General features: G+C 38.6%; 1 protein-coding gene across 2 annotated transcripts in view; it reads right to left on the bottom strand.

The window, feature by feature from the left end:
- PRKCI (protein kinase C iota) overlaps nt 1-25,222 on the bottom strand; it is a 71,899-nt gene extending 46,677 nt beyond the window's left edge. The window contains exons 1-2 of one of the 2 annotated variants that reach the window (XM_039236540.1): nt 24,918-25,222; nt 8,023-8,144 (exon numbers count right to left, since the gene is read on the bottom strand). In XM_039236540.1, the coding sequence (XP_039092471.1) occupies nt 8,023-8,144; nt 24,918-25,018 (223 nt within the window). In that variant the 5' untranslated portion in view covers nt 25,019-25,222. Of the gene's footprint in view, nt 1-8,022; nt 8,145-20,936; nt 20,956-24,917 lie in introns of those variants that run through there. The other variant, XM_039236541.1, reaches the window with a different exon arrangement.
- Nucleotides 25,223-26,696: the final 1,474 nt, after the last annotated feature.

Raw genomic sequence — 26,696 nt, 5'->3', positions numbered from 1 at the left:
AGTACATTACCCCACCTCATCTCTTTTTCAAATATTTCTTTTCCTACTTAATTTTTTTAAAAAAAGATATTTATCTACCCTATGATTCAGCCATTCCACTTCTAGACATACGCCCATGAGAAAAGGGAACTTATACCTATACAAAGACTTATACATGATTGCCAAGAGGTTTTATTCATAATAGCCCCAAACTGGAAACAACCTCAATGCCCATCAACAGAGGAACAGATAAACAAATTGTAGTAGATCCACATAATGGAATACCACTCAATACAAAGAAATGAACTACTGATACACACAACACACATATCAATAATACCGCCAAATGAAAGAAGCCAGACCAGCCCTCCCCCTCAAAAAAGAGTACATATTGTATGATTCCATTCCTACAAAATTCTAGGAAATGCAAACCAATCAACAGTGACAGAAAACAAGTCAGTAGTTGCTTGGAATGGATGGGCAGGAGCCAGGAACTGCAAAGCATACAGCAACACTCGTGGGTAATGCATATGGTCTCCACCTCGTGCGTGGTGATGTTTTCCTGGGTGTCAAAGTTGATCAAATTATACGCTTTCAATATTAATATGTACAATTTATTTCAGGTGAGTTATGCCTCAAAAGAACTTTCTTTTTTTAAGGTGAAAAAGAAGACATGAAAAAGAGGAAAGAATGAATGAAAAGCAAACCTCTATAGGAAATGTTGAAAGAAGTTCTCTAAGTGGAAGGAAAATACCAATTACAAAACAAGATCTGTTCAAGGAGTATTTAGATTTTTTTTATTAATGTCAATTTTCATTGTTTAATTTTCAGGTTTGGATCCACAATACTGCTCTCTAGGTAACTGACATCACACTGAACATAGATTCAGTCAGAAAGTTTTCTCCTCCCTCTTCCTTCTGACATGTTACTGCTTAATATAGTGCCAATATACAATGTGGGGTAATAGAGAAAAAGTATGAAGAATGATTTGCTTTGTTAGTTCCTAACACACCAGCTAAAAGAAAATCAAATTAAAGGTATTTGGAAAATATCAGGGTGCCTGGGTGCTTAGTCAATTGAGCGTCCAACTTCAGCTCAGGTCATGATCTCACGGTCTGTGAGTTCGATCCTCGCATCGGGCTCTCTCCTGAAGGCTCAAAGCTTGGAGCCTGTTTCAGATCCTGTGTTTCCCTCTCTCTCTCTGCCCCTTTCATACTTGCACTCTGTCTCTGTCTCTCAAAAAAATGAATAAACATTAAAAAGCTTTTTAAAAGATGTTTGTAAATTATCACATAAGAGAAATAGGTTTCCTTCCATTCTAAGTATGGTTTTGTTACATCTTGACACTCAATAATATGAACACATCAGATTTAATAGTGCAAGCCAGGAAGAAAGTTTAACCTCATAGATTCAGAAACACTGCACATATACTCTTTATGTCAAAGAATGCTTAGATGCATTTCAAGTTTCCATGAATCTACCTACTGAAGTCAACAGTACATGAATTAAAGAACTACATCCAAATTACGTCTTCTCCCACTCTCTGCAAATCATCTACTTTTTCCCTCACGTAGTTTTTTACAGGGTGTAAATAAAATAATTTACATATGTTATTTCTGAAACATACAACAAAAAGTACAATATTTTTGGACATCACTTCCAGGCAATTGACCCTATAAAAAATACAGTGCAGATACCCCCAAAAAACATATGCACAAATATATTCTCTGCTCTAATATTTTTATACACTACAAATAATCCAAATATCCATCAAAGGTGGAATGATTAAATAAATCATGTACAACCACATTCTGTAAACTACATTATATAAATCTATATACACTGATATAGAAAGATATCCACAAGAGGTTAAGGGGAAAAGTGGGTTAAATAACAGCTTGTACAATATTTGGCTACTTGCAAGAAAGAAAAAAAGTGTTGCCCTATCCCTTCTAATTGTACATTCACAGAAAAAGACATCTTCAGTTTATAGCAGCTATTAGGGGATCTGAGGGTCCTTAGAGACACCTTTTCCTTCAAGCAAATCAAGATTTCTGTTAACAGGAACTATTTCTTTTATTTTTTTATTTTAGAGAGAGAGAAAGCACAAGCCAGGGAGAGGGGTAGAGTCATGATCTGATAGTTTGACTTCGGGCTCCCTTGGGATTCTCCCTCCCACTCTGCCCCTCCGCCCACCTCGCCTCACACAAGTGCACAAGCACGTTTTTTCTCTCAAAATAAATAAAGAAAGGAAAAAAAAGAAACGTAGAAAATACTTAATAATTGGTTGTAAATAAAAAGTACATCTGGGGTGCCTAGGTGCCTCAGTCGATTAAGCAGTCAACTTCGGCTGAGGTCATGATCTCAAGGCTTGTGAGTTCAAGCCCTGCATCAGACTCTGTGCTGAAAGCTCAGAGCCTGGAGCTTGCTTCAGATTCTGTGTTTCCCTCTCTCTCTGCCCCTCCCTTACTTGCCCTTTATCTCTCTGTCTCTTTCAAAAATAAACAAACATTAAAAAAAATATTTTTAAAGAACATCCTTATAGAAAAACAGTCACAATTAAAATATGATGAACTAAAAAGTCATTTATCATTCTCTGCCCCATATTCTTTCTTCATATGAGAAGGGAGGTATAATTGTTACAAAATTACTATTCATTCTAAAATGTTTAGTTAGATTAAGCAAACCAGTTTTTCCACAGGCACATCAAATCAGTAAAACTGGTTTTAAACGCAAGGAAAAAGAATGGTTGTCATGAATCTATTTAAAGAAATGAAGCAAGCTTATGATCATTACTTGCTCTAATATGAAATCCCACAATTAAAAGCTTAGCTTCTAGAAAGTGTTCCTCATAAACCAGAGAAATTATAGTCCTGTCTTCCACAGATTCTAGAGAGAATTTTTTTCTCCAGATAAGCAAACCCCAGTGCTTATATGGCTAAAAATAAAGGTAACACAATTACAACTGAAAAATAATTGCAAGGAGCTTAAAAATAATTACTATTGGCTCTATATTCCTAAAATTAAGAAAAGACTGGTATCAGAATTAACCAGGGTAAGAAGGATCACATGGGAATCAACACACCTTAATAGAAAGTTTAACCTTTTATTTGAATGAGGCTATAGTTTTGTAAAATTAGGACGCTTAATAGCTATTTAGAGAGAAAGAACTTTGAATTGCATTATGAAAGGTAAGAGGTTTCATCAGAGAATTAATTTAATTTACTATGTGAATCTGTTAATTAAAATATGCTATTATGTTAAGAAAAAATAGAACAAACCATAACTCCCCATACTTAAATCTCTAATAAAGAACATAAAACTACATTGTGGAAAGGCTTCTTGCTATTAGCCTTCTGTACAATTTGCAAATGTTTTCTGAGCGTACTATTATTCAGTACTGCTCCAGGCTTTGGATTTCCAAGGCAAAGGCAAGAACTCTGTTCTCATGGAGCTTACATTCTACCATATAAATAAGATACAAAGCGAATAGGAGTGAAAAGCTTCTTAGAGACAGGACATTTGAGTAACCTGAATGACAGGAAAGAGACAGCCATGTAACAATCTGGGAACAGAGCTCCCCAGATAAAGACAATACAAAGTATAAGAGTATAAGAAAAATTTTTAATGGATCATCTCTAAATCAATTTCTTTTAATAAAATGCATTATCTGTGATTCATTATGTGCACCAACTTGAAAACCACCAGCTGCAAAAATCTTAAGTGGCAAATAAATGGCATGAAATGATCAGGACAGAATTAAAATGAGAATAACACTGGGGTGCCTGGCTGGTTCAGCTGGTAGAGTATGAAACTCTTGATCTCGGGGTTGTGAGTTCAAGCCCCACATTGAGTGTAGAGCTTATGTTAAAAAAAAAATAAGAACAACATTAGTTCATTATAATAATCAAACTATTGATGCTAACTATATTGTATGTACCGTGCTAAATTATAGACTCATTTTCAGACTCCAGATATACTGTGAGGTAGCCACACCATTTAGAATTAACAATATTTAAGTTAACTTTGTGACAAGTCAGAAAGTGGTTGAATAAAGATATTCAGTCTTAACCTTAAAAAATAGAAAATTTCAAAGACCAAGCCTGCATTTCACCAGATTCCAAAATAAAATGTTAAACTCATGAGGTTAGTAAGAGCAAGAGCGAAAGGATGCTCTCATTCAATGTAGTTGTGCCATAAATTGGTTTAAACATTTTTTGATAGCAAATTGTCACTAGCTACCAAAATTTATGAAGGATATGTTCTATGAATTTGCTAGAGAGTCCCACACAATAGCACAAAATTACATATAAAGATGTTCATTATGTACTGTCTTATGGTAGCAAAAAATTGGAAATAGTCCAAATATCCATCAATAAAGGGTTAAATAAATAATGAAATACTTACAATGTGGAATATTATACAGTGTTTAAAAAGGTAATGATGCTGGGCACCTGGGTAGCTCAGTCAGTTAAACGTCTGATTCTTGAGTGATTTCCACGCAGGTCATGATCTCACGGTTATGAGATAGAGCCCCGCATCAGGCTCCTTGCTGGGTATGGAGCCTGCTTAAGATTCTCTCTTCCTCTTCATCTGCCCCTCCCCCACTTGCAATCTCCCAGGCTCTCTCAATCTCTCTCAAAAAAAAAAAAAGGTAATGGGTGCGCCTGGGTGGCTCAGTCGGTTAAGCGTCCGACTTCGGCTCAGGTCATGATCTCGCGGTTCATGGGTTCGAGCCCTGCATCGGGTTCTGTGCTGACAGTCAGCTCAGAGCCTGGAGCCTGTTTCAGATTCTGTGTGTGTCTCTCTCTCTCTGACCTTCCCGTGCTCACACTGTCTCTCTTTCTCTCTCTCAGAAATAAATAAAAAACATTAAAAAAATTTTTTTTTAAAAGGTAATGATGTAATTTCACGCAGACTTAAGTGAAAAAATGTTCAATTTACAACATAAAAGGAAAATAATACTTAATGCTTTATATGGTTTCATTATTTTTGTACAAAGAAAGTATACTTATAAATAATGCACAGAAATAAGAATGTTTATGTAAGCAGAGAAAATATCTCAAAGGATATAGACTAAGCTGTTATCAGTGGTTTTCTCTCTTACTACCGGGACTGGTGAGGTAGGAAAAAAGAAAAGGCGGATAGAAGACTTTTTAAATTTCATAAACATCTGTACTACTTTTTTCCCCCCAAACAGTGAATTGTAAAGTAACATGGATTACTTTAGAAAAACTTTAAAAAGGTTTTTAAAGGGGTGCCTACCTGGCTCAGTCAGAGGAGTGTGTGGCTCTTGATGTTGAGGTCATGAGTTCAAGCCCCACACTGGGCATAGCAATTAAATAAAACTTTTAGGGACACCAGTCATTTCAGTGTCCGACTTCAGTGCAGGTCATGATTTTGCGGTTCATGAGTTCAAGCCCCACACTGGGCTCTGTGCTGACAGCTCAGAGCCTGTAGCCTGCTTCAGATTCTGTGTCTCCCTCTCTCTGCCCCTCCCCTGCTCACACTCTGTCTCTATCTCAAAACAAAATAAACATTTAAAAAATGAAAAAAAGAAAACTTTTTTTAAAAAATGGTTTCAGGCACCTGGGTGGCTCAGTTGGTTGAGCAGTCCGACTTCAGCTCAGGTCATGATCTTACAGTTCATGAGTTCAAGCCCCATATCAGGCTTTCTGCTGTCAGTAGAGCCCGCTTCTGATCCTCTGTCCCCCTCTCTCTTTCCCTCCTTTACTCATGCTCTCGATCTCTCTCTCAAAAATAAATAAGCATTTAAAAATAAATAAATCAAATAAAAATGTCTTTAAAAAATGACAATGGGCTTGAGTTTATCTATAGCTTGTAGCTGGGATATCTTCCCAGTGCTCTCATCAGAAAACACAGAAATAGCCCCAAATATTCAACCAACTATTATAATGGCATTCATTAAAATGAAATTCCATTCACAGTACAATTAATAGAAGGCCCTAATACAAAACTAGTATATATAAGGTATCTTTATTTTTTTTAATGTTGATTTATTTATTTTGAGAGAAAGAATGCATGAGTAGGCGTACAGAGGGAAGGGGCAGAGAGGGAGGGAGAGGGAGAATCTCAAGCAGGCTCCACACTGTCAGCGAAAAGTCAGGTGTGGGGTGATCCCACAAATCATAAGATCATGACCTGAGCCAAAATCAAGAGTTACAAGCCCAACCAACTGAACCACCCAAGTACCCCTATTTAGGGTATCTTTAAACTATACTTCAATGACATTCTATCATGGAAGAGAAAGTCTAATGTGGTTTGCAAAGCCTTCTAGGATTGGATCCTAAGCTTCTGAAAGTTAAATATTCGTGCAACTCGGGGCACCTGGGTGGCTCAGTCAGTTAAGTGTCTGATTCTCGATTTCTGCTTAGGTCATGATCTCCGGGTTCGTGAGGCTGAGCCCTGCTGTCAGGCTCAGCACTGAGAGCTTGGAGCCCGCATGGTGTTCTCTCTCTCCCTCTCCATCCCTCCCCAACTCATGTTCACAAATGGTGATCTCTCTCAAAATAAATACACTTTATTTACTCTTAATAAATAAACTTTAAAACAGTATTTATGCAACTCACCTGTAGTTCCTATTAAAGTGTAGATTCAGATCCAGGGATCTGTGATGGGGCCTGAGAGTCCCATTTTCTGAAAATTCTACAGACCACACCAAGGAGCAAGGATCTAGCCTTGGTTTGTACCTTACTACACCTTGCACTTTAACTTAGTGCATTACTGTTCTTCCATATACACCATGTCCTGTCTTTTTTCTATCTTATTCTTCATCAAAAATGGTTTTCCCCTCACCTCCTCACTTCAAAAACTTTTACTCTTTGTCATATTTTTAGTCCAAATATCACAAATATTTCAGGGGCATGCAGATGCTGCTTCTTTTGGATTCCAAGACGCCTATGCATTTATATTCAACTTATCACATTGGTTATTTGCATGTCCACCACCCTATGAGACTATGAGTTTGAATATAGAAAATTTCTATCTTCAGCATGCAGATATTCTATAGATGTTTTCAGAGTCCAAGTCAGTAAGGCATCAAGTTTCTGCCACCACCTTTGAAATCATGGCTATCACAATCACTTTTATTCTGTATTTGAAATATGGGCTATCACAGTCACTTTTATTCTGTATTTGAAATCACAGCTATTGGGGCACCTGGGTGGCTCAGTCAGTTAAGCATCTGACTTCAGCTCAGGTCATGATCTCATGGTTCATGGGTTTGAGCCCTGTGTCAGGCTCTGTGCTAACAGCCAGCTCAGAGCCTGGAGCCTGTTTTAGATTCTGTGTCTCCCTCTCTTTCTGACTCTCCCCTGCTCATGCTGTCTCTCTCTCTCAATCTCAGAAATAAATAAAACATTTAAAAAAAAAAGAAAAAAGAAATCATGACTATCACAATCACTTTTATTCTGTAACATTTTCTTTGAAGTATTTAAAGTATTCAGCAAAAACAATACTGCCAAATTATTGAAGGTAATCTCTAAAATGTCAGACAATATTCATATTCAAAATTCAAGTGAAATATAACACTACTTGTTTGATGAGATGTTTATATTCATGGTGGAAAATAAGTCACATTAATTTTACTCCATTTTGGAGTAAAAAGGACAAAACAAAGATTGTTCCCTTTGGTATTTTCATTTAAGTCCTTGAAGCAAAGTAAGAATAATATCAAATTTCTAATATACCTAGTAGTCCTAAATAATTTGAACTTTTATTACATTTTAAAAAGAAATGACAGGGGTGCCTGGGTGGCCCAGTTGGTTAGGCATCTAACTCTTGATTTTGGCTCAGGTCATGATCTCACGGTTTGTGGGATGAGCTCTGAGTTGTCAGTGTAGAACACTTGCTTGGGATTCTCTCTCTCCCTCTCGCTATGTCCCTTCCCAGCTCACATGCATGTGTGCATGCTCTTTTTCTCTCTCTCCAAGTAAATAAATAAGCTTTAAAAAAGAAAACAAATAAATGATGAAAAGTCTCTTAAATCAAATGCTTACACGGGCAGCCCTCTTTACCACTCACCTTCCTCATCTATCCATTTCATGGTGAAAAGCTGTTCGTTGTCAAAAGAACACATGTCTCGAACCTCACTGCAAAGACCCTCAAAGGAGATTGAAGGTTCAAAATGTGTTATCATGATATCCCTGGAAAAAAAAAAAGGAGTTTTAAGTGTGACAATGACTGAAACTAATGATGTACGTAACACTACAAGCCTGACAATCAGATGAACATCAGTTATTTGGTAAGTGTATCAACATGCATTGCTTCGAGTAAACAATCTCTATAAAGGTAAATTTAAAATTCCATATTAAATAATGTTTAAAAGTAAAAATAGTGGGGGTTCCTGGGTGGCTCAGTTGATTGGGCATCTGACTTGGTTTCAGCTCAGGTCATGATCTTTTGGTGTGTGTGTTCAAGCCCCACAGTGGGCTCTGTGCTGACAGCGTGGAGCCTTCTTGGGATTCTCACTTTCTCTCTCTGCCCCTCCCCCACTCACGCTTTTTCTCTCTCAAAATAAGTAAATAAACTTAGGAGAAAAAAAAAGTAAATATAGTGGATTTGTGAGAAACTTTCGTTCAATCACCCTTCTCATTCAGGAAGGCCACCCTAGCTGCTCTGATGGTTGTCCTACTTTTGCTTTAATATCAGTTATCAAAAGCACATTCTTTTGTGAGGCACTACACTCCACAGATGAACAGCTCTATTATTAATGAACTTACACTTAACTGAACTCTGTTCCAATTACCAGTCGCAGATCTCTCCTCTCCCAAAAGTCCACCCTTCATCTAAGAAACAGTTCTTCAATAATCCAACAAAGATCCGTCAAGTCCTCTTCCCCAGCCATCACTTCCACAGGTTCACCACCCATGAGATTGTTACCCATTCTGTGTATGGCATGATTTTTAGACCTTACACCTTCATTTTCACCATTTCCCAAATTCCCATTTGCCACAATTGGTTTTAAAATAGGGCTAATATTTTAAGGTAGATACCCAAAGAACATAGGAACAGACATAAATGTGTATTTGTTTGTATTAGTGTTAGATAAGCAACCATATTCAAATAAAGCTACCTAGCAGCTATTTACTATAAAATTTAAAACCGTGACAAAATGTTTTAGAGCAGAGGCCTGGGCCTTCCTCCAAGGAACCAGGAGAAGGTTCCCTGTGGTCACATCTCTACCCAGTAGCCAGCCATAGTCATCCTTTCAAATGTAGGCCAGACTGCTGAATGACCCTAATAAACACTTACAGAGTGATGTCTATGTGTGAGATTGTGCCCTAACAGTTTTACAACACTAATGTAGTTCATGTTCTTTCTGTTTTAAACTCTTCGAATGCCTTTCTCTCTCCTGAATAGTAAAATCTAGTCCCTGGCCAAGTCTACAACACCCTGGCTACCTCTCTGACCAACCTCTTCTATTACCTGAGCAGGTAAACCAGTGTTTATAGTCTACCATCTACCCCAGCTAGAATGTAAGTTTGGTGAAAGTACAGGTTTTATTTTGTTCATTATATTCCTAGCAGCCAAACATAGTGCCTAGCACAGAATGGATGCTTAAGAAATATCTGTTCAAGAAAGGAAGGAACTGTGAACAGACATGGGTAGCTGGAACACAGAACACAGAGTTGGAAATAGGAATTTCAAATTTTAGTCATCTGCAAAAAAAAAAAAAAAAAGCTTAAAACTGCAGTCTTTATGGGCTATCAAAGGTAAGCAAAGAGCAGAGCATCAAAACGGATTGCCCTTTTCTTGATAATCATTCTAAGCATCTCCTAGGTTTTTGTGCCCTGCCTCTGAGAACTTGCCGTGGCTTTCACAGCTTAAGGCTCCTTCCATCTTCAATCGCAAGGTACTCTTTCCATTCTCCCTCATATTCATCTTCTGTCATTCTTACTTTTTCTCTGAAACCGAAGTCACAGTCAATGTTTTAACTGCAATCTCTATGTAGAGGTCTCCTAAATCCGTAATTCTACCTCTCTGTGTGGTATTTCAGTCTTTTGATAATCTGGTTCTAATTCCCATTCTCAACTTGACCCACCATTCCCACCACAAATACTCTACTGCAGACATCGGTTTACTCCTAACTCCTACACATAAGACCTTCATGATCCAAGTTTTAATGCTGACCTTTCCTCAGTTCAAGGCCCAGTTTATAGAGGGAGGTGGGGATCAAGTCTCTAATAGGCACTTCAACATCAACTTCCATTAAGCTGTTTTCAACCGCACAAGCCCAATGCTCCATACTTTTAAACCTGTCCAACATGTATCTTATGTTTCATCTTGTTATTTAACTCATATACTGACAACACATCCTCAATTAAATTGTATACAACCGGGAGACAAAAATTTGCAGACTTTTCCATAGATTCACGTAGCTATTATCATAATAAGGACTCCAAGACTACACTGTAAATTAACTAACTTGAGAGTAATAGATATTAATTAAAAAGTTAGATATCTAAAAATTAGAAAGCCAATTGTCATGGTAGTAGATAGCTACAATTTGGAAGAACCTTAAAGCATTTTTTTTGAAAGTAATAAAAACAATTCTCTTATTATGACTCACAATTTCCTCTAATAACAGTACTTTAAATTGTGTGTATACATGTATGTATATTATATATGTGTGTATATATAACATATATACATTACAGTTTACAAATTTTTTTAAATTATAATAAGGACTCAAGCATTTCTTAATTGAATATAGAAGAAATGCTTACTAGGAGAAACCCATCTTCCAGAAAATGTACTTTTGACAAGGAAATATCACTGTTTATTTCCTTTGCCTATAAACATTTATAGAAAACTGAGTGTGCTCTGGGTGTCTAAACAAACTTTATCTTATATAATCTTCACAATAACTGTCAAACTAGACATACTGATCTATTTTACAGATTTAAAAATCAAAACACAAAGGAATACTTGCCAGTCTCTTACAGTTAAAAAATAGAATACAGATTCAAACCAAATCTCCTAATGACACCTGTGGGGATGCTATGATCTGACTTTCCTCTCCCCACCCCACCCGAAAATCCCCCATTAACAATGGGGCACTTATTGTACCAGCTGCTGGACATGTTACCAGTAGATAATCCCCAGTTGTCAGCCTCTTTCAGAGATTTGAATCTCACCTATGATCACACCCACAGCGAATGACTGATTCCATGTGAGGGCTAAAGGTCATAAACAACTCAGGAAAGTTCTCAAGTATCAACTCATCTTCAGAACTCCTAGGAGGGTCAATTGAGGCTTCTACTGAGACTTCAGGGCATCTTGATTTCCTCCTACCTACGGCTGCTTCCTTCCCTTGCCTTCCCCTCCATAGCTGTCCACCTGAGTAAACCTCCTGCACATGAGACACCACGTTCCACAGCAGCATCCACCCAATGCACAGCTATTCCTAGATGGTTTTTTCACAAAAACATACTGGTTAATCTCACTTTTAAAAGACTGGCTAATGAAAAATGGAACCCCTGGTAAGGATATTAAATTAGTCTATTCTGGGGTGCCTGGGTGGCTCAGTCACTTAAGCGTCTGACTCTTGATTTCAGCTTGGGTCATGATCTCCGCCACATCAGGCTCTGCACTGCAGCATGGAGCCTGCTTGGGATTCTCTGTCTCCCCTCTCCATGCCCCTCTCCACGCTCATGCTCTCTAAATAAATAAATATTTTAAAAAATAAATTAATTACTCTACTTTAGTACATGAAGCTGGTTCAATTTTTTTAATGTTTATTTATTTTTGAGAGACAGAGCTCAAGCGGGTAAGGGGCAGAGAAAGAGGGAGACACAGAATCTGAAGCAGGCTGAAGGCTCTGAGCTGTCAGCACAGAGCCTGATATGGGGCTCGAACTCACAAACCCTGAGATCATGACCTGAGCCAAAGTCGGAGGCTTAACTGACTGAGCCACCCAGAAGCCCCGCCCTGCTAGTTAAATTTTTATTCTTCAGAGACAATACTTTGCCAGCATATATAAATTATACAGATTTTTATAGTCTATCTCCCTTGACTAAATGTAAAATCCATGAGAGCAGGCACTTAGTTTTGCTCACTGCTATGTCACCAATAACTGAAGTAGTGTCTGGCTCAGAGTGGACGTTCAATTACTCTAGGCTGAGTGAATGGAGTTGTCACATGGTTGGACCCTACGGGTTCACGAAATGTAAAAAATACTATATATATATATATATATATATATATATATATATATATATATATATATATGTAAAACTTTAAATAGAAATGAAGCCTAATTAGAGACATAAAAAATCATCTAACTTTCTGAAATCAACACTCAGATACTTCTGGTACATTATGGCAGAGGGAACACGTATCTATATCCTTTCATTTGAAGGGTCCATTGAAACAACAGATAACTGAAATGACAAATTATCAAAGTCTTAGAAAACAAAAAAGCCACCAGCAACAGAAGAGAAAGCAGAAGAAAATCCCAGACGACTGAAAACAGATGAGATAAAAGTGACTGAGAAAACATACTAGCCCCAAACACAAATTTAAGAGGAACCTTTAAAAGAGGAAAGTTTTATTGACACAAGATTACTTTTCTTTGTCTAAGTATCTAACCATACTACTTATGTCTTCAGGTGCTTAACACTTACATAAGCATTCATTTCTTTAAAGAAAAATGTATAAGTTAAAGAACAGAATAATGTTACAAACCTTTACAATATAAAAATTACTAAGAAAAATCAAGATGTGGATAAAGTAAAAGGACGTGTAAATTCAAAATGTGTTTTTCCTAGTGGAGAATCAATACTCTATCTAAAACCAATAATTTAAAAAAGCACAGAAAAAGAAAAAAAATTAATGCAAATAAAAGATGGGCAAAGGACTTGAACCTACATTTCTCCAAAAAGGATATACAAATGGCTAACAAGCCTATGAAAACATGTTCAGGGTGCTTGGGTGGCTCAGTTGGTTTAAACATCCAACTTCAGCTCAGGTCACAATCTCAAAGTTTGTGGGTTCAAGCCCCGCACCAGGCTCTGTGCTGATAGCTCAGGGCCTGCAGCCTGCTTTGGATCCTGTGTCTCCCTCTCTCTCTGCACCTCCCCGACATGCACTCTGTCTCTCTCTGTCTCTCAAAAATAAATAAACATTAAAAAAATTAAAAAAAAAAAAAAAGATGTTCAACATCACTGATCATTAGGGAGATGCAAATCAAAACCAAAATGAAATATCACCTCACACCCGTTAGGATAAGTACTAAAAAAAAAAAAACCAAAAAAAACCCCAGGGGCGCCTGGGTGGCTCAGTTGGTGGAGCATCCGACTCGATCTCAGATTGTGAATTCAAGCCTCAGATTGGGCACTGAACCTACTTTAAAACAAAACAAAACAAAACAAAACAAAACAAAACAAAACAAAACAACCCAGAGAATCACAAGTGTTGACAAGGATGTGGAGAAACAGAAGCCTTGTGCACTGTTGGTAGGAATATAAAACAGTGCAGCAGCTATAAAAAGAAACAGTATGGAGTTTCCTTAGAAACTTAAAAGTAGAATTTCCATATGGTCCAGGAATTCCACTTCTGGGTATATGTCCAAGAGAACTGAAAGTAGGGACTCCCAACAGATATTTGTATCGCCATGTTTGGAGTAGCATTACTCACAACAGCCAAAGGATGGAAGCGACCCAAGGGTCCACTGACAGAAGAATGGATAAACAAAATGTGATATATAAACACGAGGGAATATTAATCAGTCTTTAAAAGTAAGGAAATTCTGACACATGGATGAATCTTGAAGACATTATGCTAAGTGAAATGGGCCAGTCACAAAAGGACAAATACTGTATGACTCCACTTAATTGGAACAGTGGTTGCCAGAGGTTGGAGGGAGAAGGAAATGGGGAGTTGTTCAAAAGGTACAGTTTCAGTTTTGCAAAATGAAAAAGTTCTGGAAACCGGTTGCGCAGCAATGTGAATACAGTCGACACTACTGAGCTGTACACTTAAAAATGGTTAATGTGGTAAATTTAATATTTTTTAACCACAATTAAAAACAAAAGCAGAAGGTACATTATTTAAGTTAAAACATAACCATTAGAAGAACTAAACATAGGCAGAAGAAATGGCGATGAAGTAGTACTAAATTTCTCATCTTTCATATCTATCAAAAGATATAATAAAACAAAACAAAATTTTAAAAGTAGTTAACTCTAGGTAGTGTAACTGGGAATTGAGGAGAGACTACAGATGGAAAGAATATGTACTTTGTACTGACCTATCTGAATGGTATAGATTATCATTAATTTCTCTACCACATAAGCTTCTGCACAGCCAAGGAAACAACCCAGAAAATTAATAGGCAACCAACGGAATGGGAAAAGATAGTTGCAAATGACATATCAGATAAAGGGTTAATATCCAGAATCTATAAGGAACTCACCAAACTACACGGCCGAAAAACAAACAACCCAGTGAAGAAATGGGCAGAAGACATGAACAGACACTTCTCCAAAGAGGACATCCAGATGGCCAACAGACACATGAAACGATGCTCAGCATCCCTCCTCATCAGGGAAATACAAATCAAAACCACACTGAGATACCACCTCACGCCAGTCAGAGTGGCTAAAATGAGCAAATCAGAGAACTCTAGATGCTGGCGAGGATGTGGAGAAACGGGCACCCTCCTACACTCTGGGTGGGTGGGAATGTAAACTGGTACAGCCCCTCTGGAAAACAGTGTGGAGGTTCCTCAGGAAACTAACAATAGAACTCCCCTATGACCCGGCAATAGCACTGCTAGGAATTTACCCAAGGGATACAGAAATGCTGAGGCATAGGAGCACGTGTACCCCAATGTTCATAGCAGCACTCTCCACAATAGCTAAAACATGGAAAGAGCCTAAGTGTCCATCAACAGATGAATGGATCAAGAAGATGTGGTTTATCTATACCATGGAATACTACATGGCAATGAGAAAGAATGAAATCTGGCCATGTGTAGCAACATGGATGGACCTTGAGGGTGTTATGCTGAGCGAAATAAGTCAGGCAGAGAAGGACAAATATCATATGTTTGCACGTATAGGAGGATTAGGAGGAACTTGACGGAGGACCAAGGGGGAGAAGAAGGGCGGAAATGGTGGGGGAAAAGGAGAGAGGCAAACCATGAGAGACTCTTGAATGCTGACAAAAACTGAGGACTGATGGATGTGGGGGGGAGGGGGGATGGGCATGGAGGAGGGCACTTTGGGGATGAGCACTGAGTCTTATGTGGAAACTAATTTGACAATAAACTATTCGTAAAAAAAAAAAAAATTTCTCTACCACATAAAGGTGTGATTTTATTATAAAATTTACTTTCTAATAAAAAAATAAAATAGAGAGCAATTTTTTGAAGTTTATTTCAGAGAGAGAGAGAACACAAGTGAGTAGAGGAGGGGCAGAAAGAGAGGGAGAAAGAGAATCCCAAGCAGTCTCTGTGCTATCAGCCCAGAACCTGACATGGGGCTTGATCTCACAAGCTGTGAGATCATGATCTGAGCCAAGACCTAGAGTCATATGCTTAACTGACTGAGCCACCAACATACCCTTAAAATATACAACAGATTTAAAATGACTTTTTAAAAATAAAATGTTTTAAATATGTTAAAATTTTATTTTAAAAATACAAATTAGTTCCTTCTTCTAACAACATTATTAGAGAACGCTTACCTTACAGCAACTTTTCTTTCAAAATACCCTCAAGGTTACTAGTATAAGGGATATAAGGATTAGGAGAACGTATTTTAAAACTAAGTCAGAAGAGAAGGAAGGTTCCCAGAGAATTCCTCTAGCAAAGAACAAGGATGACATCTTTTTTGAATGCAAAGGAAAAAAATTAATATTGGACACCACTGAAATACAACTTTCTTAGGTCCACACGGAATTACAATTAACACATATAGAAGCATGTCTGTATACAATAGGGATTTTTAAGAAATCTTGTTTTTCAAGGACTAAAAAGCACTTATCAGAACATACAAACATTTTTTTAAACATCTGCATGATCCTTAAAAAAACGTAAGTACAAACATCCTAAAGAGACTCGAGGAAGGAATCATGCTTTATCAACGGGCACTCCTTAAGTTCCAGGAACTAAAACGTTTAAGGGAGTTTTATATAAACACTTCTCAAAGTAATTGAGAAAGCACCATGTTCGGACCCTCAACAAACACCAGATTCTTATTATAGCACTAAAGCTAAAAATGAGCTGTAAAATAAAGTAATTACATTGTAAAGGTATAAAACAAATTATGCATGAAAGATTTTTTTCCTCTGGTTTTAACTTCAGTGTTAGCATAAATTATCTTACCACTGGTCTTTGACAGAATATATTCTGCTTCACCACAAAGATTCCGAAAATGGAAAATTTAGATATAGTTTTAGCTGAATTTTTTAAAAAGGAAAAAAAAAGGCAGTTTTAATTTTGCTACTGGGCCTCAGAAGATAAACTGCTTTAAGCATTCATTATGTTCCTATGTTCTAAAATATACAATCTAAAGTTTTTCCTTAGGACTAATTGCTTTTAAAAATAAACCAGAAAAAAGAACCACCAGTTCAGTCCTTCTGCTATCTCAAAATAAGCTTTTTCTCCAAAATTAAATGTAGTATAAACAGAAAAAAGTTTTATTTGTAATCACTGATACAAGAAATTTAGGCAGAATTATCCAATAATGGTAAAATCACTGGGCTAAAGATTCTGGGAAAGAGAATATTCATACAAATCATAGTATCATTCCTCAAAGTAATTGTTATTCATTGAAAGGCATAAAGAAAGGCATATTTTTTTAATGATCAAGAAGACAGAAAATTGGCTCAAAAAGAACTGTGAGATATGAATTTGACAATAGCACAAAAAGGTGATTTTTAAAAGCCCCATCAATATAGTAAAAAGGAGAAAGAGAAATTTTTCTGAAGGGTAAGACTCAGTTTTGTACGGTGGCTTACTAAGCCTCAATGTTACCATCCATATGATGCAGAGGATGATACCTGCCTCTGAATATTGTTGTGAATACAAATAAGGGCAAAACACTTATCAGAGTTCTTGACACAACTGAGTCCATTATCAAAGTTAGTTTCTATGCTCTTTAGCATACTTAAAAGGGACAAAAGGAGACTGGGTATCCTTGAAGATAATTTGTGAAATTTTTCTAATTACTGATAATATTTTAAGATAAAAGTTCACTGCTAAAATTCAATACTGGAAAACCTAGCCAATGGTTAAGATAAGAAAATGGGCACCTGGGTGGCTGAGTCGATTAAGCATCTGACTCTTTGATCTCGGCTCAGGTCATGATTTCACAGTCCATTGTGAGATCAGGCCCCACCTGGGGCTCTGCACTGAGCATGGAGCCTGCCTGGGATTCTCTCTCTCTACCCCTTCTTCACTCGTGTGCATTCTCTCTCTCTCCCAAAAATAAATAAACTTAAGAAAACAAGAAAAAGAAGATAAACAGTAAAGAAGAGGCACAATTGTTATTTGCAGATGACATGACATTCTCTAGCTATAAATTCTAATAAAGTGAACTAAGAAATTATTAGAAAAACGTGACCAGTTCCAATTAAATATTCAAAAATAGATGGTATAAAATAAGCCTACGAGAATACAAGATCCCATTCACAAAAGCAACAAAATTATAAAGCATTTAAGAATCAATTTAATGGGAAATGTGCAAAATCTAAGGGACAGGAACCTTACCGAAAAACATGTAAAAAAAAATCAATAAATAGGTATTATCCCACATACTTATAAGGCCAGCCTCAGTATTAGAAAAATTATCAGTTCTCACATTCATCTATAAATTCAATGCAATTCCAAATCAAAGTAACAATAAGATTTTTTTTTTGAAACCTACAAAACTTTCAAAAACTCATCAAGAAGATAAAATAAATGTGGGGCGCTTGGGTGGCTTAGTCGGTTAAGCGTCCAACTTTCGCTTAGGTCATGATCTAAGGGAGTCTGTGACTCCCTCTCTCTCTGACCCTCCCCTGCTCACGCTGTCTCCCTCTCTCTCTCCTAGAAATAAATAAAACATTTAAAAAAAAAAAAAAAAGAAGATAAAATAAATGTATAAGAATAGCCAAGAAAATCTGGATATAGAAAATTAATGAAATGACCTTTCTATAACATATTATCAAAATTAATCATGATAATTAAACCAATGCAAAAACAGATTCCTCCCCCAAAATCAATGAAACAGAATAGAAAGTACTTATGTTCATCTGAGAAATTTAGTATAGAACGAAGTTGTCCTTCAAATAAGTTGTGAAAGAACCTATTCAATAGCAGTATTAGAATACATCTTAGAAAATTAACTTGTATCAGTACACCACAAATAATTAAAACTGCCAAATATCAGATTTATTGATAACCACTGGAAAAGCTGCATAATAGATACAAAAATGGAGTATTTTTGGATGAGAAACACATTTACCTAAGAGAACACAGAAGCCATAAACAAATTGTATCAAGGACAGATTTGATTAAAGAAAAATGAAAAACTCTAGACAAGCAACAGTTTAGAGCAATGCAGGTACCTTTTTAACAGACAACATGTCAATGTCTCTTCAAATAAATTCATAAGAAAAAGAGAAAGAACCCAAGAGGAAAACTGGGAAAAAGATATGAACAAACAACCCGGAGAGGAAATACAAATGATGAGTAATATATAAAAAGCTGTATAAAAAAGTTAACATTTGTTGCCTATTCTATTAGGAAAATTTTTTTTTATTTTTTTTTAATGTTTTATTTATTTCTAGGAGAGAGAGACAGCGTGAGCAGGGGAGGGTCAGAGAGAGAGGGAGTCACAGACTGAAACAGGCTCCAGGCTCCAAGCTGGCAGTCAGCACAGAGCCCGACACGGGGCTCGAACCCACGAACGGCGAGATCATGACCCGAGCGAAAGTCGGACGCCTAACCGACTAAGCCACCCGGGCGCCCCTCTATTGGGAAAATTTTTAAAGACCAAAATTGTACAACGGGAAAAAAAGGAAAACACTTCATTGTACTTATTGTCGGGAACGTAAATTGGTGAGTGTTTGGAAGACAGACAGTATCAAGTTTTAAAACAGGCAAATTTTGGACCATGTTTGCAAGAATATATATTAAATATAATTATGTTCCCTCAGCATAGTTTGAAATAGTGATTTAATGAAAGCAACTTTTTGTGCTTATCAATTAGGAAAGAAGATTAAATTATGGTGTGTCAATACTATAGAACACCATACGTCAATTATAAAAAGTAAGCAGATCACTCTCTATGTATGTATCTACTTATCCCTGTCCATCCTACCATGGAAAGATGATTGTGAATGAAAAAAAAAAATCAAGTTGCAAAAATGTGTGTAGAAATATGAACCTGTTTACTTGAAAAATAAAAGGGTATGTGTGTATCTGTATCTATACTTAGAGATATATTAATACAATGTAGAATATCCCAAACTGTTAGTAATGGCTACCATTAGGAAGTGCGGGTGAGAAGCTACAAGGGGAACTTTCCATTTTAGGTATAACTGTGTCTTTAAATTTTAGTTTCAGTGCATGGTCTTTATCATCGGCATTTGGTCACTAGTGGCATTTTAGTTTCTGTCGTCATCATTCTCAGCCACATTCCTATGTAGGTTAGCTGTCACGTACAGGGCTTGGGACATACAGCAGGCACACAACAAATGACTGTTCAGTTAATGCTGGACATTTCTACCTGGATGTCCCCAAAGTATGAAGAACTAAGATTTCAGTTACTTGTTCCAGGAAATGAGTTACCTCCTGTCACTAATCTCTTCCTTCTATATTCCCTCGTCTTTCTCAAATAAGTAACCTAAGAGTTGTCAGATTCCCTCTCTCTTCCCCACAGGCAATCGATCTGTAATTCATATTGATTCTATACCGCCTAAAACTGCCATTCAATCCATATCCTCTTCTCCTCCCCTGAATCTCTCACCTGGACTACTTCCAAAGCCTCCAAATCAGTCTTCATCCATTGCTAATTCATCACCCATACTGGTTCCAAAAGTGACCTTTCTAAAATGAAAATCTCAGTATGTATACCTCTTACTTAAAACCCTCGCCAGTGAGAAAAAGTCCAAAGCCCCATGTATAATATTCAAGAATCTTCACGGGGCGCCTGGGTGGCTTAGTCGGTTAAGCGTCCGACTTTCGCTTAGGTCATGATCTCGCGGTTGTGGGTTCGAGCCCCGCGTCGGGCTCTGTGCTGACTGCCAGCTCGGAGCCTGGAGCCTGTTTCAGTCTGTGTCTCCCTCTCTCTCTGACCCTCCCCTGCTCACGCTGTCNAAAAAAAAAAAAAAAAAAAAAAAAAAAAAAAACATTTAAAAAAAAAAAAAAAAAAGAATCTTCATGAGTAGCGCCGTGAGCCTTCTTAGCCTCACTTCTTATCAGTGCCCGCTTCACACTTCATGTCCTAATAAGGAAGGACCATGGCACTAACAACTAAACTGACCTGAATTCCCCAAACATATCACACAGCTGTGCAATGCCCGGAATGACCCCCACCCCCAACATCTTCATCCACCAGCCAAACCTCTTTATCTTTTAAAAGCCTCAAATATGTCGTCCTCTAGGAAGGTTTACCTTTACCCCACTTTCCCAATATCCATCCCTGCAAGTATCTTACACATAAACACATACACACTCCTTTATTAATTCTTCTAGGTCTTTCCTCCTATAAGTCTCTCAGGTCTTCAAGGGCAGAGCCATCTATTCTCCAGCTCTACCTCCGCTGTGCCCACCCTAGTATCACGTGCCTGCTTTCTAGTAGGCAGTAGGTGTTCAACAATATTTATCAAAGTGAGTTTAAACACACTTCAGGTAATACGTGAAATCCTAAGCAAGACTGCAATTTTAAAAATTCAGGTTTTAATTATGCTCATTTCAGCCGTAAAACAACAAACACTCAAGTTACCTTAATAAGAGGGTTGGGAGTTGTATTAGAAAGCTTTCACGGGGGCGCCTGGGTGGCTTAGTCGGTTAAGCGTCCCACTTTCGCTTAGGTCATGACCTCGCGGTTCGTGGGTTCGAGCCCCGCGTCGGGCTCTGTGCTGACTGCCAGCTCAGAGCCTGGAGCCTGTTTCAGAGTCTGTGACTCCCTCTCTCTCTGACCCTCCCCTGCTCACGCTGTCCCTCTCTCTCTCTCTCTCTCCTAGAAATAAATAAAACATTAAAAAGAAGAAAGAAAGCAAGCTTTCACGTTAGAATCCAGGAAGGATTCTCCACAAGCAGCTGCTTCCTTCTCTGTGTTCTCAGACCTGCCGTTTGTACATGGTTGGTCTTGGCCCCACTAACCTCCCACTTAACTCTTCAGTTCCAGTGTTCACTGCTAACAAGCAATTTATCTCTTTGTTACCTGATTCAGATTTCTGAGAGAGCTGTTTTGGTTTCTGGCACTAGGCCACCAAGTCCTTTCTCTTTCTCTGATAAAACTACAGATCAGTTGTCCTGTGGTTAGGTGCCAGGCCAGAAGCTCCAGGACCGGTACCTCACATTCCCCCAACTTCCAACTCAACAGACTAGTTGTATTTCCTTAGAACATTAGAGTGATGTACTTTGTATTGCTAAAATTATTTTGCAATACTTTTAAAAACAAGTCTTGCCAAGACTTGTTCACAGAAAAATCCTGCATACTTCTTCACTGAACCAGCTATACATTCCAAATAATACAAGTAGTTAATAATCTCTATTTGTAGATGTTCACAGAAAGACTCCTCTAGATTATTATAACTGTTCAATGGCACTGGTTTAAAAAGCATTTTTACAACCTTTTTGCAGAATTTTCCATACATCTATGATGTAAAGAAATGAGCAGTCTAGATATTTTCTTGTTAAACTCTATCCCATAATATCAAGTAACTTTAATATAAGGATAAGCACATGCAACAGCAATCTATCACTAACCAACAAAACCTGTTTCTCTTCCTCCTAACACTACTAGCTAATGATTGAAGGAAGGAAGGCCACTTACTGACAGGCTCCTGTGTCAAGGAAAAAAGGGTGTATAGGCCGTCACAGAGCCACTCTTAGGTGGTCTCCAATATAATCAGAGTCTTAATGCTATTAATCTCCTGCTTAAAAAGTAGAAAAAGTCCAATTAAATGTCTGTGATATCTAGGGAGACACCACATTTGCACGAGGAGCAAAGTTAAGTGAATGAGAACACTACACATATCTCTGAAAGAAGACAAGTTATTCACTAAAAAATTCTGGCTATTCGAAAATTCAGCGTTCACTGGAAAGAAATACTGTTAGAAGGGGATAAGGAGAAAGCTTTCTGATAATGGCCTTTCATAAGATTTGAAGGAAAAGAAACTTTTTCAAACGCAGATTGTCCTTACATTTCTTGGTATAAAGGAAGGATTTTCTATTTAAGAAGCAGGTAGGTGTTCTAGTTAGCCAACTTGTTTATTAGCTATCCTTGTTGGTGACTCATTTTAGTTTCATCTGTAGTAATGAGCAGCTGACTATGTAATATCATAACCACCAGTTTAGACTATTGTTAATAAACATATAATCTTAACAGATTTAATTTCAGGGGACAGAAATTGGTACAATTTAGAGTGCCGATGTTGTCTTTAAATAAGGCTTGAAATGAAGGCACTATTAGAAAGCTTTCAGTGAATAAAAAGCACTAAAGGGCAAAGGCTTGATTCTTTCATTACTTAGCAAAAATTCATAGGTTTTAAACAACAAAACGTTACTTGAATGTCTTGGAAACATTTTATTCAGGCAGTAAAAGAGTTATATGTCCTTATTCTCTTTTATAAAAACAACTGTAACAATAAGTCAAGAAAAAATGATGCCTAAATTCCTAAAATATAGCTGACTTTGATTTCTTTCCAAAGTAGTTTACAATGATTCTAATTTACTAACTAGGCTTATTTACATTTGTCAAACCAATAAAAATGGGAAAATAAAGGAAGAAGCACTAATTTCTTCCTCTTCATTGTTAAAATCATTGGAAACTGTCTAAATTTAAGACAAGAATTTATATTATTTAAAGTCATAAAGGTAAACCAGAAAACTAAAAATAATAGTTTAACAATTAAAAATTGAGAAGTATCAAACAGGAAAAAGGCAAGCAAAAGGTAGTATTCACCCAATTTCTTATCTTTCAGAGAAAGGAATCAATAGGTACTATCTAAAGTTAAATCACTAAACAGAAGTATAACTTTTTAAAGTAAAAAAGACAACCGCCAGGAGAACAGAAATAAACTCTCAACAGTATACCTCTGAAAGTTGGAAGGACGGGATGGAAGACCCTTTTTATTTTATAGATCTACAGAGTGTGCACATTCCCACCACCTAAGTATGCTCACTTTTAGTTTTTTCAACTGTCAATAATCAGACGCCTTTAAAAAAAGAAACACATACTACATATTTTACTCTCTGTACCTAACAAGTCATGGTCTGTCTACTTTATAATATGGAAAGTGAACTATCTCATCTATCAAATTAAAGGTAAAGGAGGCAAAGCTTTTCTCCCCTACAGTGCAAAGTTCATAGCTGACCATACTCAAGTCAAAACAGCTCTTGTGACCACTACAAACTTAAAAAAAAAAAAAAAAAACATACACACACTTCTTGGTATTGTTTTAAAATGAAGACACTGGTACTGTCCAAAATAATTCTTGTAAACTACTGCTGAAGACAGTCAAGCTAATAAACGAGGTCAGAGGCTACATGGCAGCAGGCAAACCAGCAAGTTGTTACATCAAATCAGTAAGACATTTCAGGGCTTCTATTTCCCTTGAAATCAAAACAAGAGAGGCATTTTGAAAGTTTGCTATCTTCACTGATCCTCTCAGGAATGTAAAAGTATGCACTGCAGTTTTAACCTCCTAGTGCTTGAGTTTTGTTTTTGTTTTTTTTTTTTAAAGCAATTTACTTCTACTTGAACAAGCAGTAAGACAGGCCCAAGCCATCGGGTTTTCTGTTAACCCTTAGTTTCAAAACTTCATGCCTACACTAACATTTCACCTTTCTAATGCTCCTAAATAGAATTCTTTCAAATTTCAAACCAAGACTCAATTCAAGGGACAGGGAATACTTCAGGGCACTGATTAGAAAATCTGATTTAATACAACGATATTAGGACTGGATTATTTCTGTTAAGCACGGGAATTATAACTTAGGTAAAAATATGACTAAAAATCACAGATTTCAAAACTCGGTTCGTCCTATTTCTCTCTTTGCAGTATCTCCCTCTATCAAATGGTCCTTAAAGAAACACTGACAAAGAAGCGTTCACAAATTTTTAATTTACACACATATAACCTAATCTTGGCGACGTATAAGTACCTAATGCACATCCCTGAAAACGCATCCACTTTACTCTTAAATAATAACGCCTATGTTTAATACACTGGCATCCGGATACACTTCATGAACTCTTCTAGGCGATGAAGATAAACCTGACTTAGAGAACCAGAGCCTTTGGGCCTGGTAACCAAAAGGGCTGGCATACTGAAGTCCTGCCGTTTAAGCCTATAGCAAACTCAGTTAATTAACTAAGGCATCAGTCGTAATCAACTCTCAACCCCAACACATTCAGACTTAATGACGTAAAGTCCTTGTGAATCTCTTAGCAGGCGAGTCTCTCTCGAACCCACCAGGTGGACCTACTCTCTTCCAAGGCTCCTCCCTGGGACCCTAATCTTGACCAACAGCCGCGCGACTCCCGGGCGCCCTGCAACACACCACGGGGTGCCCCAACCTAGCGCCCCATGCTCCTCCCCCGATCGCTTGGTCACCCACCCCGAGTCCCCAGAGTCGCCCGCCCAGACCAATCCGCCCACAACATCTCCAGCCCCTCACCCTCCCCTCCTCCAGTCCAAGTCGAGCGGGCCTTTCCTCTCCCCTCCCACTCCCACGCCTACCCTGGGAGACTCACCCGCGATAGTAGGCTTTAACCCGGACCTGGTGAGAATGGTCCCCGCTGCCGCCGCCTGCGATCGGGTGAGCCATGGTACTGCTGTCCCTCTGGGTCGGCATCTCTTTACTCCCCCGCCTCAACGCCGGAGGCCGAGGCTGCGCGGTGCGCGCCGGGCGCCGAGGGGGACTCCGCTGCCCGAGCTTTCCCCCGAGCCGCGGCTGCGGCTTGCCTACCTGTCCCCTCCGCCCGCGGCGCGGACCCAAGGGTCGGCTCGCCGGGGCAGCCGGAACCGCGCGGCTCCTCCCGCCGCCCGGGCCCAGCACGCCTCCCCGCCGGGGCCCCTCCCACCTCGCTTGCTCCAAAGGCCCACATTCCGGGGGAGGGCGGGCGCAACCATCGATCCAACTCAAGGAGCCGCAACGCCCGGCTGAACCATTCTTACGGGGGCTAGGAAAAGGGAGAGAGGGGACGCGAGACGCTGCCTGTCACATCAAATAGGCCGGGAGAGGGCCTTTCGTGGAAGCTGTGGCTGAGAGAATGCCAAAGGTCTCCGTATAAAGTCCTCTTCCTACTGGGAAAACAGTAGGTGACAAACACTGCGCCATCTCCCCACGGTGTCCTAACTTGGTCGCGTCCACGGTCAGCCGACGAGGGACTGGGGGTAGACTCGCCCTGCGGGTTTCTGGGATTTGGAGTCCCGGTGGGATACCGGGACTGGCGGATCGCTGTGTAGGAAACCGTCCTCCCCTTCTGGCCGACTGAGTCTGTCACCGGCTTGCACGCCCCCGGGAGTATAGGAAACCCTGAATCCAGCTTGGTTATCTGAGGTCACTGGGAATGACTGGGCTTCGTCACGATCTACACTTTGTTCTCTGATGAATTTTCCCTTCCAATTGCATATATCATCTCAATCATACAGTGCCTTTTTTGGGAACATTGGTTACCGACTCAGCACAGGCTCTTTAAGGGAAAGAATTTAGTAACATATGTAACAAATGTGATAATGAAGGAAGGAGGCAACTCATCTAGAAGGTATAATGGAAGGCCGACGTTTCTTCCTTTGCAGCCCCCGTATCCCTTGTATATTGCCACTGCAAAGAACAGTTTCACGATATTTATCCAATGCATCCATCGGCATGTTTTTTTTTTCTATTAACACTGGCTCACCAAAGATTAAAATATAAAGAATCCGTCCTTGCAGACTAGTCTCTGACCTTCCACTGATCTTGGCTGTGTCATATTGCAATTACAGGTAGCATAAATCCAGCTCCTGCGTAAGTCCGGGGACCCACACATGCTGAAAAGGTTGGGATAGTCAGGGTAATAACTTTCTTTACTATGATAAAATAGGGTTGGAGGATTAATTCATCAGAGTTAGGTGTGCCACGTAGTCTGCATGATGTCCTTCGACTGCTACAAATTTGGATTATAGGGGTGCCTGGGTGGCTCAGTCGGTTAGGCGTCCAGACTCTGGCTCAGGTCATGATCTCATGGTTCCTGGGTTGGAGCCCCGGGTGGGGCTCTGTGCTGACAGCTCAGAGCCTGGAGCCTATTTCAGATTGTGTCTCTCTCCCTCTCTGCCCCTCCCCCACTCGTGCTCTGTCTCTGTATCAAAAATAAATAAACTATAAAACAAAATTGGATTATAAACTCTTCATAAAAATTCCTATCAGGTGGCGCCTGGGCGGCTCAGTCCTGGAGCATTCAGCTCTGGATCTCGTGTTTGTAAGTTCAATCCCCATGTTGGGTGTAGAGATTGCTTAAAAAATAAAATCGTAAAAAAAAATAGTTTGGGGT

Source organism: Hyaena hyaena, unplaced genomic scaffold, assembly GCF_003009895.1.
Source record: "Hyaena hyaena isolate Hyena2069 unplaced genomic scaffold, ASM300989v1 scaffold_112, whole genome shotgun sequence".
NCBI classification, from domain to species: Eukaryota; Metazoa; Chordata; class Mammalia; order Carnivora; family Hyaenidae; genus Hyaena; species Hyaena hyaena.
This window is presented reverse-complemented; position numbering and strand designations above follow the sequence as displayed.